We start from the raw sequence: 15,444 nt of genomic DNA, 5'->3' as shown, positions 1-15,444 counted from the left end.
GGAGATAACACCTTGAGAGACAGGGGTGGGACCCGGGGAATGAAGAAATCACTAACCAATCAGTGTAAAAGGGAAAGTCGCAAATCTGGCAATTTGTTTCTATAAATGCTACCTGAAAAGTTGTGGGGGTGTGCTTGATTTGTGGGAAACCACCGAGCACCCAGGCTGGCGCAACTCTGAAATAAATAAGCAAATGTCTCTCCTGAGTGTGCAATTATTGGCTTATTGCGCACCGGGCAACGTATCCGCTTTTTGGACAACAGATGAAGTGATGAGATTATTGCACGTTATTGGGTGCTTGTTTGGCCACACCTGGACAACTGTGTCCAGTCTCGGTCCCTCCTGTTCAAGAGAGACATTGCAAAATGGGAGAGCATCTGGCAGAGGGCCAGCAAGGTGGTTAGAGGGCTGGAGAACTTGCCTATGGAGAAAAGCTGAAGGATTTGGGTCTATTGCAGCCTGGAGAAGCTCGAGCTGCTGGGGATCTAATCGCAGTGTGCCGGTTCCTACGTGGGAGTTACAGAGGAGCGGAGAGCCCTGTCTTCATAAGGATGGATGGTGACAGGAGAAGCAGCAGCAGGCACAGGCTTTTTGGGGGGGAAAATGCTGCTGGATATGAGGAAAAAAATCCCTCACCGTAAGAACAATGGACCAGTGGAAAAGAAAGGCCAGAGAAGTGGTGGACTCCCGGTCCCTGGCAATATCCCCTTGACAGGGCTCTGGAAAACCTAATCGAAGGCCCTGCTTCCCAAGAGAAAGTCAGACCAGATGATCTCCAGAGGACCCTTCCAACCTGGACTTCTCTGGGATCCAATGTCCCAGAGCAGGGGCCAACACAGGCCAAGCAAGACAGGCCTGTGGGTCAGGCTCTTGGAGGGTGACCGCAGGAGAGGCCGTCTGGGGCTGTGCTGCCCCTGAGGGCTAGGGGCCCTCTGCAAGAGCCCAGACGATACCCACTGCTGGCAGGACTGCCGTGGGGCGTCAGCGTGGCAGGAGCAGCGGGGGGAGCTGGCTGTGCACGTGGGCTCCCTCCTGCCCTTCCTGCTTGCTGCAGGAACCTGCCCTTAGTGAGCAGGGAGACTTTTCCCCGCCAGCGGAGCTGCCTTCCCTGGCTTTGTGGAGGAAACTCCCGCGGGTGGTTTGTCAGGAGCCTCCTTAAAGGCAAACCCAGCCCTCTTGGCTGCATGTCACACCTGGGCTGAACATGCAAACTCAGAGAGAGCAGGAGAGTGCAGGGAGGGAAGGAGAGCGGGAGCACAAGGCTTGTGTGGGCCAGCCAGGAGCCTTTTGTTCGTCCTCAGCTGCCGCCCGGAGGTGTGAGAGCTCCCTTGGGCAGCCCAGCCCAGGCGCCAGGTACTGCTGCAGAGGTGTGAGGGAGCGAGGGTGTGGGCAGCGTCCTCGGGGGATGAGGCAGAGGTTGTGCTGTGTTTGTCGGGGGAAGAAGAGCAGAATGCCAGTTTCCATGGGACTGGGGTTGTCTGGAAGTTGATGGTCCAGAGGAGCAAACTGGAGCAGGCAGTTTTGTGCTGCCTCCACCTCCATGCCCGCTCACCCCCTTCTTGTTTTGACCTGGAAGGTCTTGCTTTCCAGAGGGCTTCAGTCTCCCTGGAGGACATGTGTCTCCTTGCAGGGAGTGTGTGTGATTGCAGCAGCGCATCTCTTAGGTCCCAGCAGCCCCCCATCTGGCACCCTGTGCTCAGAGCTGCCCCCAGCTCCACGAGTGGCGGAAGCAAGTCCCACCTGCGCGAGGGCTGGGGCTGGGCTTGGGGCTGCCCTAGAGGGGTCTGCGTGTGCGGAGATGAAGCCATGGTCCCCGAGGGAGGTCGGGCCGGTTCACGTGGTGGTTCTTACTGTGCTGTGCCTGGTCCTGGTGCAGGGGCTGAGGTTTCCCTGAGCTCTTCAAGCAGCCAGCAAGAGACGGGACCCTCCGGGCCACCCCGCTGTGTGCTCCCCCAGCCCATCTGCCCCATGCTTGGGCCCATTTCCCGGCAGTGCTCTCTGAGACAAGGCACCCCCCTCCACCCAGCCGTTGTCCCTCAGCTCTGAGGCAGCCCCCAAATGCCTCTTCTGCTGCTTCCTCACCCCATCCCAGCCCTCGTCCCTCTTCTGCAGCCCCACAGCACCTTGGCCCAGGCTCCCCAGGGCTCCTTCTGCCTCCCAGCATGCACAGCCTCAGGGTCCTTCCTTGTACCCCAGGCTTGGCTGGGCTTCACCGTGGCCGGCACGGGGGGAGCAGGGATGCTGGACAGGCTGCTTTGGTGCCCACGCTCTGCCTGGGGCTCACGCCTTGTGCTCAGTTCCTCTTTCTGCTGCTGCAAATGCAAAGAGAAAGCCTCTGCTCTTCTTCCAGGCTGACCGGACACCCACTCACTGCAGCCGCCATGGCCAGCGCTGACACAGACTTGGAGGCGGAGGCACTTCCCCATATTTCTGAAGGAGACGTGAATGAGATAAGGGCTGCAGTAGAGAAAGGAGACCTCACAGCAGCAGCTACAAAAGCCCAGGAGATCCTGGCTAATGAAGAAAAGATCCAGCTCCACAGTGCTGTAACAGGAGAGTCAGGCTCCGGGAAATCGTCTTTCATCAATGCCGTGCGTGGCCTGCAGGACCATGAGCAGGGTGCAGCTGAGGTTGGAGTGACAGAGACAACGGTGCAGTGCAGCCCTTATCCTTGCCCCCAGGACTCCCACGTGACTTTCTGGGACCTGCCTGGCATTGGGGCACCCAATTTCAGACCAGACACCTACCTGCAGCAGGTGCAGTTCGACCGCTATGACTTCTTCATCATCATCTCCTCCAGCCGCTTCACATGCAATGCTGCGATTCTGGCAGAGGCAATTCAGGCTCGGGGGAAGCATTTCTACTTTGTGCGCTCCAAGGTGGATCAGGACGTGAGCAATGAGCAAAGACTCTACGATGAGGAGGGAGTCCTGAAGGCCAAAGGGAAGGAAGCTACTGCGACCCGGTCACAGCACTATGATGAGAGGACAGTCCTGGATAGGATCCGTCAGGACTGTGAAAGTAACTTGACAGAGCTGGGCATAAGCTCCCCTCAAGTCTTTCTTGTCTGCAGGGATGGTTTTGGCAGGAAGTACGATGGTCCCAGACTGTTGAGAACCTTCCTGGATGATCTGCCAAGCCAGAAGAAACTCAGCTTCCTACGGTCCCTGGCCGTCACTTCAAAGGAGGTGCTGAGAAAGAAGAAGAAGGAGCTGATGAAGTATGTCTGGCTGAAAAGCCTTGTGTCATGTGGAGCATCTGCTGTTCCCATCCCTGGTCTCTCTACCGCTGTTGATATTGCAATCCTGGTGACATCCCTGCAAGAGTACTGCCGGACCTTTGGCCTGGCTGAGGACTCCCTCCAGAAACTTGCAGAGCAGGTGGACAAGCCTGTTGAGGAGCTGAAGGCTGTCATGAGGTCCCCCCTGCACCACGAAATATCCAAGGATCTTGTAATGAAGCTGTTGACCAAAAGCTTTAGGGGTGCTGTGCAATATGCACTCCCTGATTGAAAGTCCATCCCCACAGCTTGGGCTGTGATAGGCTGTCTGTTGTCGGCAGCAATTGCTTTCTTCAGCATGTTCTTTCGGTTGAGGAATTTCCTGTCTGATGCTGCTGCTGATGCTGAACGTATTCTGCAGCGGGCTTTAGAGGGGACGAGTCAGAATAGCCCAAAGGGGAGCTGAGCACAAAGTGTGTGAAAGGAATGTGGGGAGCTCCCAAGAGCAGAGGGGAGAGGGGCTGAGTCCGGCCATCTGCATTCTGCACGGGTGGCCAATGCCTTGCTGTCTGGAAGTGCTGCGGGGTGCTCTGGTGGTGCCGGGGAGTGGGGTGAACTGCTGAAGCGCTGTGTGTCTTGGCACCAGGACAGCTCAGGAGCAGTGTGACCAAGGGGACGCAGAGGTGGGCATAGCAGGAGACGTTCTCACCTGGAAGCTCTGTGGTCCAGGAGGAGCCGCTCGGGAGGAGCGTCTGGGCAGAGAGGCATCTCCTTTGGGAGCCACTTGAGGGCTGGGGCTCTCCAGCATAGATGCCAAGGGAGGCTGGGGACAGGCCTGTGTGTTGGGTGAAGTCCCCAGCCACGTGTCCCTGGTGCTAGCGCTGGGGTGCAGGCTCAGATTACAATCTCTGCCTTGAGGAGGCCACCAGTGATTATTCCCTGAGGCTCTGCTTCTGAAGAGCTGACGGACAGTCCGGTTAAGGAGAAGTCTTGCAGCCCGGAGAACAAAGATCCTGCACCATGTGGCAGGGATGCCTCTCTCCAGCGTGGCTGCCTGCAGGGCAGATGTCTCCACTGGGGCTGGTGTGCTGCCTTCCGCGTCGCTGAGGAGAAACCAGCTGCTCTGGGAGTCTGCGAGTCCCAGACCCAAGTCCACGTCTGCCCTTGGCCACATGCATCCTCAGTGCCCACTTTGGCCTTCTGCCTGGCTGCCCCAGCAGCTGCCATCTGCTTTCCCCAAAGGTGACACACCCAAACCCACAAAACACCCCCCCGTCCCAGCTTGGCCATGAGGTGCCAGCCCCATGGAGCCCTCAGGGGCTGCATGCTACCCTTGCCATGCACACCTCGCCCTTCTTGGCGCTGCCCCTCTCCCTTGGACGCCCCTGCCATCTCCCCCTGGGATGGTCAGTGCTCCAGGCTAGGGAGGACTCTCTGCTCTTCATTTGCACCACGTGTGTCGTGGGGACAACCCAGGACACAGCCGCTCCTGCCTGCTCCGGGGTGCTGCTGCGCGGCCGTCACAGCAGTAAAATAAAGTACACTTAGAACAGCCACTGTGGAAGTCTCTTGCCCTAGATCTGACCCAGCTTGCTGAGAAGCAAGTGCTTCTTTAGTTTGCAGAAGGGGGAGAAAGGCAATTCTGACCAGAGGAGCGGCTCGGATCTTTGCCTCATCCAGGCACCTGTGCTCCGGCTGTGCAAGCGTGCCCAGAGCAATGCCGCCTGTAGGTGAGATGGCTGTGCCAGAAAATCCCCCCTTCCATGTCGGCTGCTCCTGCCGCAGCAAACACACAAGCAGCTGGACCGGGGGAGAGTCTCGCTGTAGCAGGTAGGAAAACGTAGCAAGTGCTGATGTTGCCGGGACATTATCCGGCAGTTGTTTAGAGTGAGGGGCAGGAAGACAAGAGTGCTAAGGCCTCGCTCAGGACGTTCTTGGCAAAGATTGCGTGGATTTGGATTTGGTCTGGTATGGGACTACCTGGAGAAAGCACTCCAAAGAGCCAGTCCCTCCCCAGAGCACCACCAGCATGACACCTTCTTTAGCCAAATTCGTACCAAATTCTGTGGCTACGTGAGCACGGGCACAGACCTCAAGGCAGCTGGCCGGGGCACTGTGTAATGCCCTGCTAGTGATTGCTTAGATGCATCATGATGAAGGACCGCAAGGTTGTGCCTTTGGGAATTCTGGGTATGTGCTGCTTCCCTGCGGTGGCTTCAGAGGAGCTGTTGGAAGCAGCGAGGGCCCCATTCTCTAGCAGTGCTCATGCTGCTGAGTGCCAAATGCTTACTGTTTGTGTAGCAGCAAGACTTTGCCTAAAGCACCCGAGAGCTGGTGGAAAAACCTGCTTGAGAATGATGTGGCTGGGGATTTCCCGCATGCTTTCCCTCTGCTCAAACCTCCTCTGGACCTGTGTGAGCTGGAGAGTCAGCTCCCGTGCTTGGGATGTCAGCTCCCGTGCTTGGGATTTTCCCCTCTCGGAGTATTGCCTTGACGGAAGGGTTAGAAAGCCTGTCTGCACAGGGCTCGCGTGTTCCCCCGCTGAGGACATGGGCAGATGTGCCCCACAGTTCAGGCCTTTCCCCTTTGGAAGCTGTTGCAACAGCCGTTCCAGGCTGCACAGACGGCCGGGGCTCCCAGCAAAGCCGCGGGGGACGTGAGCGGAGGGAGAGCAAAGAGGGGCTCTTCCCTTCCCCACCAGACACACTCTCCCAAAGAAATGCGCTGGCTGGGGGACCTTCTGCTGACTCCTTCCCTTACTCCCGCATAGGCAGAGAGGAGCTGGCTCGCGTGCTCGCGCTCTCAGGCCTCTGAGCCCATCGCCCTTGTATTGCCCAAGCCCTGCCTGCCAGAGAAAGTGAAAGCAGAAAACCTGCAAGAGGGAAGAAATGTAAACCGGAGTGCCTGGTCTGGGGCCGGAAGGACTTTGCTTTCCTGCCCTTGGGTGAGGTTTTGTTGCCTTTCAGGGTGTGGTGGCTGTGTGTCTGACTCTGCCTGGGCTGTGCCTCCTCCTCCCGCTCCCAGCGTCTCCTCCGCGCAGCCTTTAGCTGAGGGGCAGCGGTTCTGGCTGCCCCAGGTCGCCTGAGGACCAGCTCGCCCTTGGTGCCGGGAAGGCGATGGAGAAGAGCCCAGGCAAGCTGTGGGAGGGGGTCCGTGGCTGAGGACGGGTGCCCCCGGCTTCTTCTCCATCACCGTCTGCAGCCCCAAACGCTGCTTTATAGCACAGCCAGGCATCCACATTGGCCCTGGCAGGCCAGGAGCCCTGCCTCACGCTCCCTTTCCCGCCTCGGTGGTGCGAGGCAGTTGCTTTCTGGTGAAGCAAAACCTTAGCCCTGCTCCCGGCCGCCGCACCCCAGTCTGCTCCGCGCAACACCGACTTCACGGGCTCCTTGTCCGTCGTCTGCGTCCTGCAGTGGTGACCAGGCCGGGTCTCCTCCCCAAGAGACCCTTGGGGCCTCCTCTCCCCTCCTAGAGAAGGAGGTTCAGAAACTGCAAGGCCTGTGCTAAGTCACCTGGCACGCACAGGGCCTGCGTGGTGCAGACAGCTTTCCCGCCGGGGATTACAAACCTCATCCCTGCAGACCCAGTCGTTTTTCTCCTAGCTCACGCCCAGCAGAGAGGCAGGATGAGAGCCCGACCCCAGAGGTCTGCTCCCTTCCCCCACGGGACCCTGGCAAGGAGGAGGCTCTGCTGGCACCGGTGGAGAGCAGGGGCAGAGGGGGCAGCCTGGCCGCAGGGGTGACCTGCACCCGTGGCCTCACTGCGCCGTGCTGGAGATGCCTTTGTGAGAAGAGGGTGCATGGGGCAGGGTGGGAGCGTCTGCGCCTGGCCCCAGGGGGAGGTGTGTGGGGAGCCCAGGGCTGCTCCAGGTGCCAGGGCGGAGAGCTCCCCTCCCCGGAGGGAGGATGAAGGCACGCTGCGTCCTGGGCGGCACCAGCGACCACGTACAGCCAGCGGATGTGTTACAAGACAACCCTGGGAAGCTCAGAAAGAATGTTTGAACTAGGTAGATTAGGATAACTTCTGACATGAAGTATAAAACTTGCTTAGCATGAGTAGCTAAATTTGCTGAAGCCTTAGGCCGCACTCCTCGTTCAGTAAGAAAGGGCCCCAGAGCTGGTGCAGGCTGGAAAGATAAGGGAGTTACAAGCAGTCTGCATTCCTGTGCCCCACACTCCGAAAGGGAGGATGTCGAGGCTTTGAAATAAGGCCTGCTTGGGCGCCAGGACCTTGGGAAGCAAAACCTCCTCTCACTGCTGAAACAGTGTTAATTAAGGGGTCTGGACTATCTCCCCCTTGTCAGGACTTTGGGAGATAACACCTTGAGAGACAGGGGTGGGACCCGGGGAATGAAGAAATCACTAACCAATCAGTGTAAAAGGGAAAGTCGCAAATCTGGCAATTTGTTTCTATAAATGCTACCTGAAAAGTTGTGGGGGTGTGCTTGATTTGTGGGAAACCACCGAGCACCCAGGCTGGCGCAACTCTGAAATAAATAAGCAAATGTCTCTCCTGAGTGTGCAATTATTGGCTTATTGCGCACCGGGCAACGTATCCGCTTTTCGGACAACAGATGAAGTGATGAGATTATTGCACGCTGTTGGGTGCTTGTTTGGCCACACCTGGACAACTGTGTCCAGTCTCGGTCCCTCCTGTTCAAGAGAGACATTGCAAAATGGGAGAGCATCTGGCAGAGGGCCAGCAAGGTGGTTAGAGGGCTGGAGAACTTGCCTATGGAGAAAAGCTGAAGGATTTGGGTCTATTGCAGCCTGGAGAAGCTCGAGCTGCTGGGGATCTAATCGCAGTGTGCCGGTTCCTACGTGGGAGTTACAGAGGAGCGGAGAGCCCTGTCTTCATAAGGATGGATGGTGACAGGAGAAGCAGCAGCAGGCACAGGCTTTTTTTGGGGGAAAATGCTGCTGGATATGAGGAAAAAAATCCCTCACCGTAAGAACAATGGACCAGTGGAAAAGAAAGGCCAGAGAAGTGGTGGACTCCCGGTCCCTGGCAATATCCCCTTGACAGGGCTCTGGAAAACCTAATCGAAGGCCCTGCTTCCCAAGAGAAAGTCAGACCAGATGATCTCCAGAGGACCCTTCCAACCTGGACTTCTCTGGGATCCAATGTCCCAGAGCAGGGGCCAACACAGGCCAAGCAAGACAGGCCTGTGGGTCAGGCTCTTGGAGGGTGACCGCAGGAGAGGCCGTCTGGGGCTGTGCTGCCCCTGAGGGCTAGGGGCCCTCTGCAAGAGCCCAGACGATACCCACTGCTGGCAGGACTGCCGTGGGGAGTCAGCGTGGCAGGAGCAGCGGGGGGAGCTGGCTGTGCACGTGGGCTCCCTCCTGCCCTTCCTGCCTGCTGCAGGAACCTGCCCTTAGTGAGCAGGGAGACTTTTCCCCGCCAGCGGAGCTGCCTTCCCTGGCTTTGTGGAGGAAACTCCCGCGGGTGGTTTGTCAGGAGCCTCCTTAAAGGCAAACCCAGCCCTCTTGGCTGCATGTCACACCTGGGCTGAACATGCAAACTCAGAGAGAGCAGGAGAGTGCAGGGAGGGAAGGAGAGCGGGAGCACAAGGCTTGTGTGGGCCAGCCAGGAGCCTTTTGTTCGTCCTCAGCTGCCGCCCGGAGGTGTGAGAGCTCCCTTGGGCAGCCCAGCCCAGGCGCCAGGTACTGCTGCAGAGGTGTGAGGGAGCGAGGGTGTGGGCAGCGTCCTCGGGGGATGAGGCAGAGGTTGTGCTGTGTTTGTCGGGGGAAGAAGAGCAGAATGCCAGTTTCCATGGGACTGGGGTTGTCTGGAAGTTGATGGTCCAGAGGAGCAAATTGGAGCAGGCAGTTTTGTGCTGCCTCCACCTCCATGCCCGCCTACCACCTTCTTGTTATGACCTGGAAGGTCTTGCTTTCCAGAGGGCTTCAGTCTCCCTGGAGGACATGTGTCTCCTTGCAGGGAGTGTGTGTGATTGCAGCAGCGCATCTCTTAGGTCCCAGCAGCCCCCCATCTGGCACCCTGTGCTCAGAGCTGCCCCCAGCTCCACGAGTGGCGGAAGCAAGTCCCGCCTGCGTGAGGGCTGGGGCTGGGCTTGGGGCTGCCCTAGAGGGGTCTGAGTGTGCGGAGATGAAGCCATGGTCCCCGAGGGAGGTCGGGCCGGTTCACGTGGTGGTTCTTACTGTGCTGTGCCTGGTCCTGGTGCAGGGGCTGAGGTTTCCCTGAGCTCTTCAAGCAGCCAGCAAGAGACGGGACCCTCCGGGCCACCCCGCTCGGGGCTCCCCCAGCCCATCTGCCCCATGCTTGGGCCCATTTCCCGGCAGTGCGCTCTGAGACAAGGCACCCCCCTCCACCCAGCCGTTGTCCCTCAGCTCTGAGGCAGCCCCCAAATGCCTCTTCTGCTGCTTCCTCACCCCATCCCAGCCCTCGTCCCTCTTCTGCAGCCCCACAGCACCTTGGCCCAGGCTCCCCAGGGCTCCTTCTGCCTCCCAGCATGCACAGCCTCAGGGTCCTTCCTTGTACCCCAGGCTTGGCTGGGCTTCACCGTGGCCGGCACGGGGGGAGCAGGGATGCTGGACAGGCTGCTTTGGTGCCCACGCTCTGCCTGGGGCTCACGCCTTGTGCTCAGTTCCTCTTTCTGCTGCTGCAAATGGAAAGAGAAAGCCTCTGCTCTTCTTCCAGGCTGACCGGACACCCACTCACTGCAGCCGCCATGGCCAGCGCTGACGCAGACTTGGAGGCGGAGGCACTTCCCCATATTTCTGAAGGAGACGTGAATGAGATAAGGGCTGCAGTAGAGAAAGGAGACCTCACAGCAGCAGCTACAAAAGCCCAGGAGATCCTGGCTAATGAAGAAAAGATCCAGCTCCACATTGCTGTAACAGGAGAGTCAGGCTCCGGGAAATCGTCTTTCATCAATGCCGTGCGTGGCCTGCAGGACCATGAGGAGGGTGCAGCTGAGGTTGGAGTGACAGAGACAACGGTGCAGTGCAGCCCTTATCCTTGCCCCCAGGACTCCCACGTGACTTTCTGGGACCTGCCTGGCATTGGGGCACCCAATTTCAGACCAGACACCTACCTGCAGCAGGTGCAGTTCGACCGCTATGACTTCTTCATCATCATCTCCTCCAGCCGCTTCACATGCAATGCTGCGATTCTGGCAGAGGCAATTCAGGCTCGGGGGAAGCATTTCTACTTTGTGCGCTCCAAGGTGGATCAGGACGTGAGCAATGAGCAAAGACTCTACGATGAGGAGGGAGTCCTGAAGGCCAAAGGGAAGGAAGCTACTGCGACCCGGTCACAGCACTATGATGAGAGGACAGTCCTGGATAGGATCTGTCAGGACTGTGAAAGTAACTTGACAGAGCTGGGCATAAGCTCCCCTCAAGTCTTTCTTGTCTGCAGGGATGGTTTTGGCAGGAAGTACGATGGTCCCAGACTGTTGCGGACCTTCCTGGATGATCTGCCAAGCCAGAAGAAACTCAGCTTCCTACGGTCCCTGGCCGTCACTTCAAAGGAGGTGCTGAGAAAGAAGAAGAAGGAGCTGATGAAGTATGTCTGGCTGAAAAGCCTTGCGTCATGTGGAGCATCTGCTGTTCCCATCCCTGGTCTCTCTACCGCTGTTGATATTGCAATCCTGGTGACATCCCTGCAAGAGTACTGCCGGACCTTTGGCCTGGCTGAGGACTCCCTCCAGAAACTTGCAGAGCAGGTGAACAAGCCTGTTGAGGAGCTGAAGGCTGTCATGAGGTCCCCCCTGCACCACGAAATATCCAAGGATCTTGTAATGAAGCTGTTGACCAAAAGCTTTAGGGGTGCTGTGCAATATGCACTCCCTGATTTAAAGTCCATCCCCACAGCTTGGGCTGTGATAGGCTGTCTGTTGTCGGCAGCAATTGCTTTCTTCAGCATGTTCTTTCGGTTGAGGAATTTCCTGTCTGATGCTGCTGCTGATGCTGAACGTATTCTGCAGCGGGCTTTAGAGGGGACGAGTCAGAATAGCCCAAAGGGGAGCTGAGCACAAAGTGTGTGAAAGGAATGTGGGGAGCTCCCAAGAGCAGAGGGGAGAGGGGCTGAGTCCGGCCATCTGCATTCTGCACGGGTGGCCAATGCCTTGCTGTCTGGAAGTGCTGCGGGGTGCTCTGGTGGTGCCGGGGAGTGGGGTGAACTGCTGAAGCGCTGTGTGTCTTGGCAGCAGGACAGCTCAGGAGCAGTGTGACCAAGGGGACGCAGAGGTGGGCATAGCAGGAGACGTTCTCCCCTGGAAGCTCTGTGGTTCAGGAGGAGCCACTCGGGAGGAGCGTCTGGGCACAGAGGCATCTCCTTTGGGAGCCACTTGAGGGCTGGGGCTCTCCAGCATAGATGCCAAGGGAGGCTGGGGACAGGCCTGTGTGTTGGGTGAAGTCCCCAGCCATGTGTCCCTGGTGCTAGCGCTGGGGTGCAGGCTCAGATTACAATCTCTGCCTTGAGGAGGCCACCAGTGATTATTCCCTGAGGCTCTGCTTCTGAAGAGCTGAAGGACAGTCCGGTTAAGGAGAAGTCTTGCAGCCCGGAGAACAAAGATCCTGCACCATGTGGCAGGGATGCCTCTCTCCAGCGTGGCTGCCTGCAGGGCAGATGTCTCCACTGGGGCTGGTGTGCTGCCTTCCGCGTCGCTGAGGAGAAACCAGCTGCTCTGGGAGTCTGCGAGTCCCAGACCCAAGTCCACGTCTGCCCTTGGCCACATGCATCCTCAGTGCCCACTTTGGCCTTCTGCCTGGCTGCCCCAGCAGCTGCCATCTGCTTTCCCCAAAGGTGACACACCCAAACCCACAAAACACCCCCCTGCCCCAGCTTGGCCATGAGGTGCCAGCCCCATGGAGCCCTCAGGGGCTGCATGCTACCCTTGCCATGCACACCTCGCCCCTCTTGGCGCTGCCCCTCTCCCTTGGACGCCCCTGCCATCTCCCCCTGGGATGGTCAGTGCTCCAGGCTAGGGAGGACTCTCTCTGCTCTTCATTTGCACCACATGTGTCGTGGGGACAACCCAGGACACAGCCGCTCCTGCCTGCTCCGGGGTGCTGCTGCGCGGCCGTCACAGCAGTAAAATAAAGTACACTTAGAACAACCACTGTGGAAGTCTCTTGCCCTAGATCTGACCCAGCTTGCTGAGAAGCAAGTGCTGCTTTAGTTTGCAGAAGGGGGAGAAAGGCAATTCTGACCAGAGGAGCGGCTCGGATCTTTGCCTCATCCAGGCACCTGTGCTCCGGCTGTGCAAGCGTGCCCAGAGCAATGCTGCCTGTAGGTGAGATGGCTGTGCCAGAAAATCCCCCCTTCCATGTCGGCTGCTCCTGCCGCAGCAAACACACAAGCAGCTGGACCGGGGGAGAGTCTCGCTGTAGCAGGTAGGAAGACGTAGCAAGTGCTGATGTTGCCGGGACATTATCCGGCAGTTGTTTAGAGTGAGGGGCAGGAAGACAAGAGTGCTAAGGCCTCGCTCAGGATGTTCTTGGCAAAGATTGCGTGGATTTGGATTTGGTCTGGTATGGGACTACCCGGAGAAAGCACTCCAAAGAGCCAGTCCCTCCCCAGAGCACCACCAGCATGACACCTTCTTTAGCCAAATTCGTACCAAATTCTGTGGCTACGTGAGCATGGGCACAGACCTCAAGGCAGCCGGCCGGGGCACTGTGTAATGCCCTGCTAGTGATTGCTTAGATGCATCATGATGAAGGACCGCAAGGTTGTGCCTTTGGGAATTCTGGGTATGTGCTGCTTCCCTGCGGTGGCTTCAGAGGAGCTGTTGGAAGCAGCGAGGGCCCCATTCTCTAGCAGTGCTCATGCTGCTGAGTGCCAAATGCTTACTGTTTGTGTAGCAGCAAGACTTTGCCTAAAGCACCCGAGAGCTGGTGGAAAAACCTGCTTGAGAATGATGTGGCTGGGGATTTCCCGCATGCTTTCCCTCTGCTCAAACCTCCTCTGGACCTGTGTGAGCTGGAGAGTCAGCTCCCGTGCTTGGGATGTCAGCTCCCGTGCTTGGGATTTTCCCCTCTCGGAGTATTGCCTTGACGGAAGGGTTAGAAATCCTGTCTGCACAGGGCTCGCGTGTTCCCCCGCTGAGGACATGGGCAGATGTCCCCCACAGTTCAGGCCTTTCCCCTTTGGAAGCTGTTGCAACAGCCGTTCCAGGCTGCACAGACGGCCGGGGCTCCCAGCAAAGCCGCGGGGGACGTGAGCGGAGGGAGAGCAAAGAGGGGCTCTTCCCTTCCCCACCAGACACACTCTCCCAAAGAAATGCGCTGGCTGGGGGACCTTCTGCTGACTCCTTCCCTTACTCCCGCATAGGCAGAGAGGAGCTGGCTCGCGTGCTCGCGCTCTCAGGCCTCTGAGCCCATCGCCCTTGTATTGCCCAAGCCCTGCCTGCCAGAGAAAGTGAAAGCAGAAAACCTGCAAGAGGGAAGAAATGTAAACCGGAGTGCCTGGTCTGGGGCCAGAAGGACTTTGCTTTCCTGCCCTTGGGTGAGGTTTTGTTGCCTTTCAGGGTGTGGTGGCTGTGTGTCTGACTCTGCCTGGGCTGTGCCTCCTCCTCCCGCTCCCAGCGTCTCCTCCGCGCAGCCTTTAGCTGAGGGGCAGCGGTTCTGGCTGCCCCAGGTCGCCTGAGGACCAGCTCGCCCTTGGTGCCGGGAAGGCGATGGAGAAGAGCCCAGGCAAGCTGTGGGAGAGGGTCCGTGGCCGAGGACGGGTGCCCCCGGCTTCTTCTCCATCACCGTCTGCAGCCCCAAACGCTGCTTTATAGCACAGCCAGGCATCCACATTGGCCCTGGCAGGCCAGGAGCCCTGCCTCACGCTCCCTTTCCCGCCTCAGTGGTGCGAGGCAGTTGCTTTCTGGTGAAGCAAAACCTTAGCCCTGCTCCCGGCCGCCGCACCCCAGTCTGCTCCGCGCAACACCGACTTCACGGGCTCCTTGTCCGTCGTCTGCGTCCTGCAGTGGTGACCAGGCCGGGTCTCCTCCCCAAGAGACCCTTGGGGCCTCCTCTCCCCTCCTAGAGAAGGAGGTTCAGAAACTGCAAGGCCTGTGCTAAGTCACCTGGCACGCACAGGGCCTGCGTGGTGCAGACAGCTTTCCCGCCGGGGATTACAAACCTCATCCCTGCAGACCCAGTCGTTTTTCTCCTAGCTCACGCCCAGCAGAGAGGCAGGATGAGAGCCCGACCCCAGAGGTCTGCTCCCTTCCCCCACGGGACCCTGGCAAGGAGGAGGCTCTGCTGGCACCGGTGGAGAGCAGGGGCAGAGGGGGCAGCCTGGCCGCAGGGGTGACCTGCACCCGTGGCCTCACTGCGCCGTGCTGGAGATGCCTTTGTGAGAAGAGGGTGCATGGGGCAGGGTGGGAGCGTCTGCGCCTGGCCCCAGGGGGAGGTGTGTGGGGAGCCCAGGGCTGCTCCAGGTGCCAGGGCGGAGAGCTCCCCTCCCCGGAGGGAGGATGAAGGCACGCTGCGTCCTGGGCGGCACCAGCGACCACGTACAGCCAGCGGATGTGTTACAAGACAACCCTGGGAAGCTCAGAAAGAATGTTTGAACTAGGTAGATTAGGATAACTTCTGACATGAAGTATAAAACTTGCTTAGCATGAGTAGCTGAAATAAATCCGCACACTTGCTTAGCATGAGTAGCTAAATTTGCTGAAGCCTTAGGCCGCACTCCTCGTTCAGTAAGAAAGGGCCCCAGAGCTGGTGCAGGCTGGAAAGATAAGGGAGTTACAAGCAGTCTGCATTCCTGTGCCCCACACTCCGAAAGGGAGGATGTCGAGGCTTTGAAATAAGGCCTGCTTGGGCGCCAGGACCTTGGGAAGCAAAACCTCCTCTCACTGCTGAAACAGTGTTAATTAAGGGGTCTGGACTATCTCCCCCTTGTCAGGACTTTGGGAGATAACACCTTGAGAGACAGGGGTGGGACCCGGGGAATGAAGAAATCACTAACCAATCAGTGTAAAAGGGAAAGTCGCAAATCTGGCAATTTGTTTCTATAAATGCTACCTGAAAAGTTGTGGGGGTGTGCTTGATTTGTGGGAAACCACCGAGCACCCAGGCTGGCGCAACTCTGAAATAAATAAGCAAATGTCTCTCCTGAGTGTGCAATTATTGGCTTATTGCGCACCGGGCAACGTATCCGCTTTTCGGACAACAGATGAAGTGATGAGATTATTGCACGTTATTGGGTGCTTGTTTGGCCACACCTGGACAACTGTGTCCAGTCTCGGTCCCTCCTGT

At 58.2% G+C, this 15,444-nt stretch overlaps 2 protein-coding genes across 2 annotated transcripts; both read left to right on the top strand.

Moving 5' to 3' along the window:
• Positions 1-1,057: 1,057 nt before the first annotated feature.
• LOC135328068 (interferon-inducible GTPase 5-like) lies at positions 1,058-4,776 on the top strand. Its single transcript, XM_064510225.1, has 2 exons — positions 1,058-1,353; positions 2,351-4,776. Exons 1-2 carry the CDS (start codon positions 1,205-1,207, stop codon positions 3,510-3,512), a joined length of 1,311 nt encoding a protein of 436 aa, XP_064366295.1. The 5' UTR covers positions 1,058-1,204; the 3' UTR covers positions 3,513-4,776.
• A 3,445-nt stretch (positions 4,777-8,221) lies between these two features.
• LOC135328067 (interferon-inducible GTPase 5-like) lies at positions 8,222-12,305 on the top strand. The gene is made up of 2 exons (XM_064510224.1): positions 8,222-8,883; positions 9,881-12,305. Exons 1-2 carry the CDS (start codon positions 8,735-8,737, stop codon positions 11,214-11,216), a joined length of 1,485 nt encoding a protein of 494 aa, XP_064366294.1. The 5' UTR covers positions 8,222-8,734; the 3' UTR covers positions 11,217-12,305.
• Positions 12,306-15,444: the final 3,139 nt, after the last annotated feature.

This window comes from Dromaius novaehollandiae, chromosome 4 (assembly GCF_036370855.1).
Source record: "Dromaius novaehollandiae isolate bDroNov1 chromosome 4, bDroNov1.hap1, whole genome shotgun sequence".
NCBI classification, from domain to species: domain Eukaryota; kingdom Metazoa; phylum Chordata; class Aves; order Casuariiformes; family Dromaiidae; genus Dromaius; species Dromaius novaehollandiae.
Note: the sequence above shows the minus strand (reverse complement) of the source record. Positions and strands in the feature narration are given on the sequence as shown.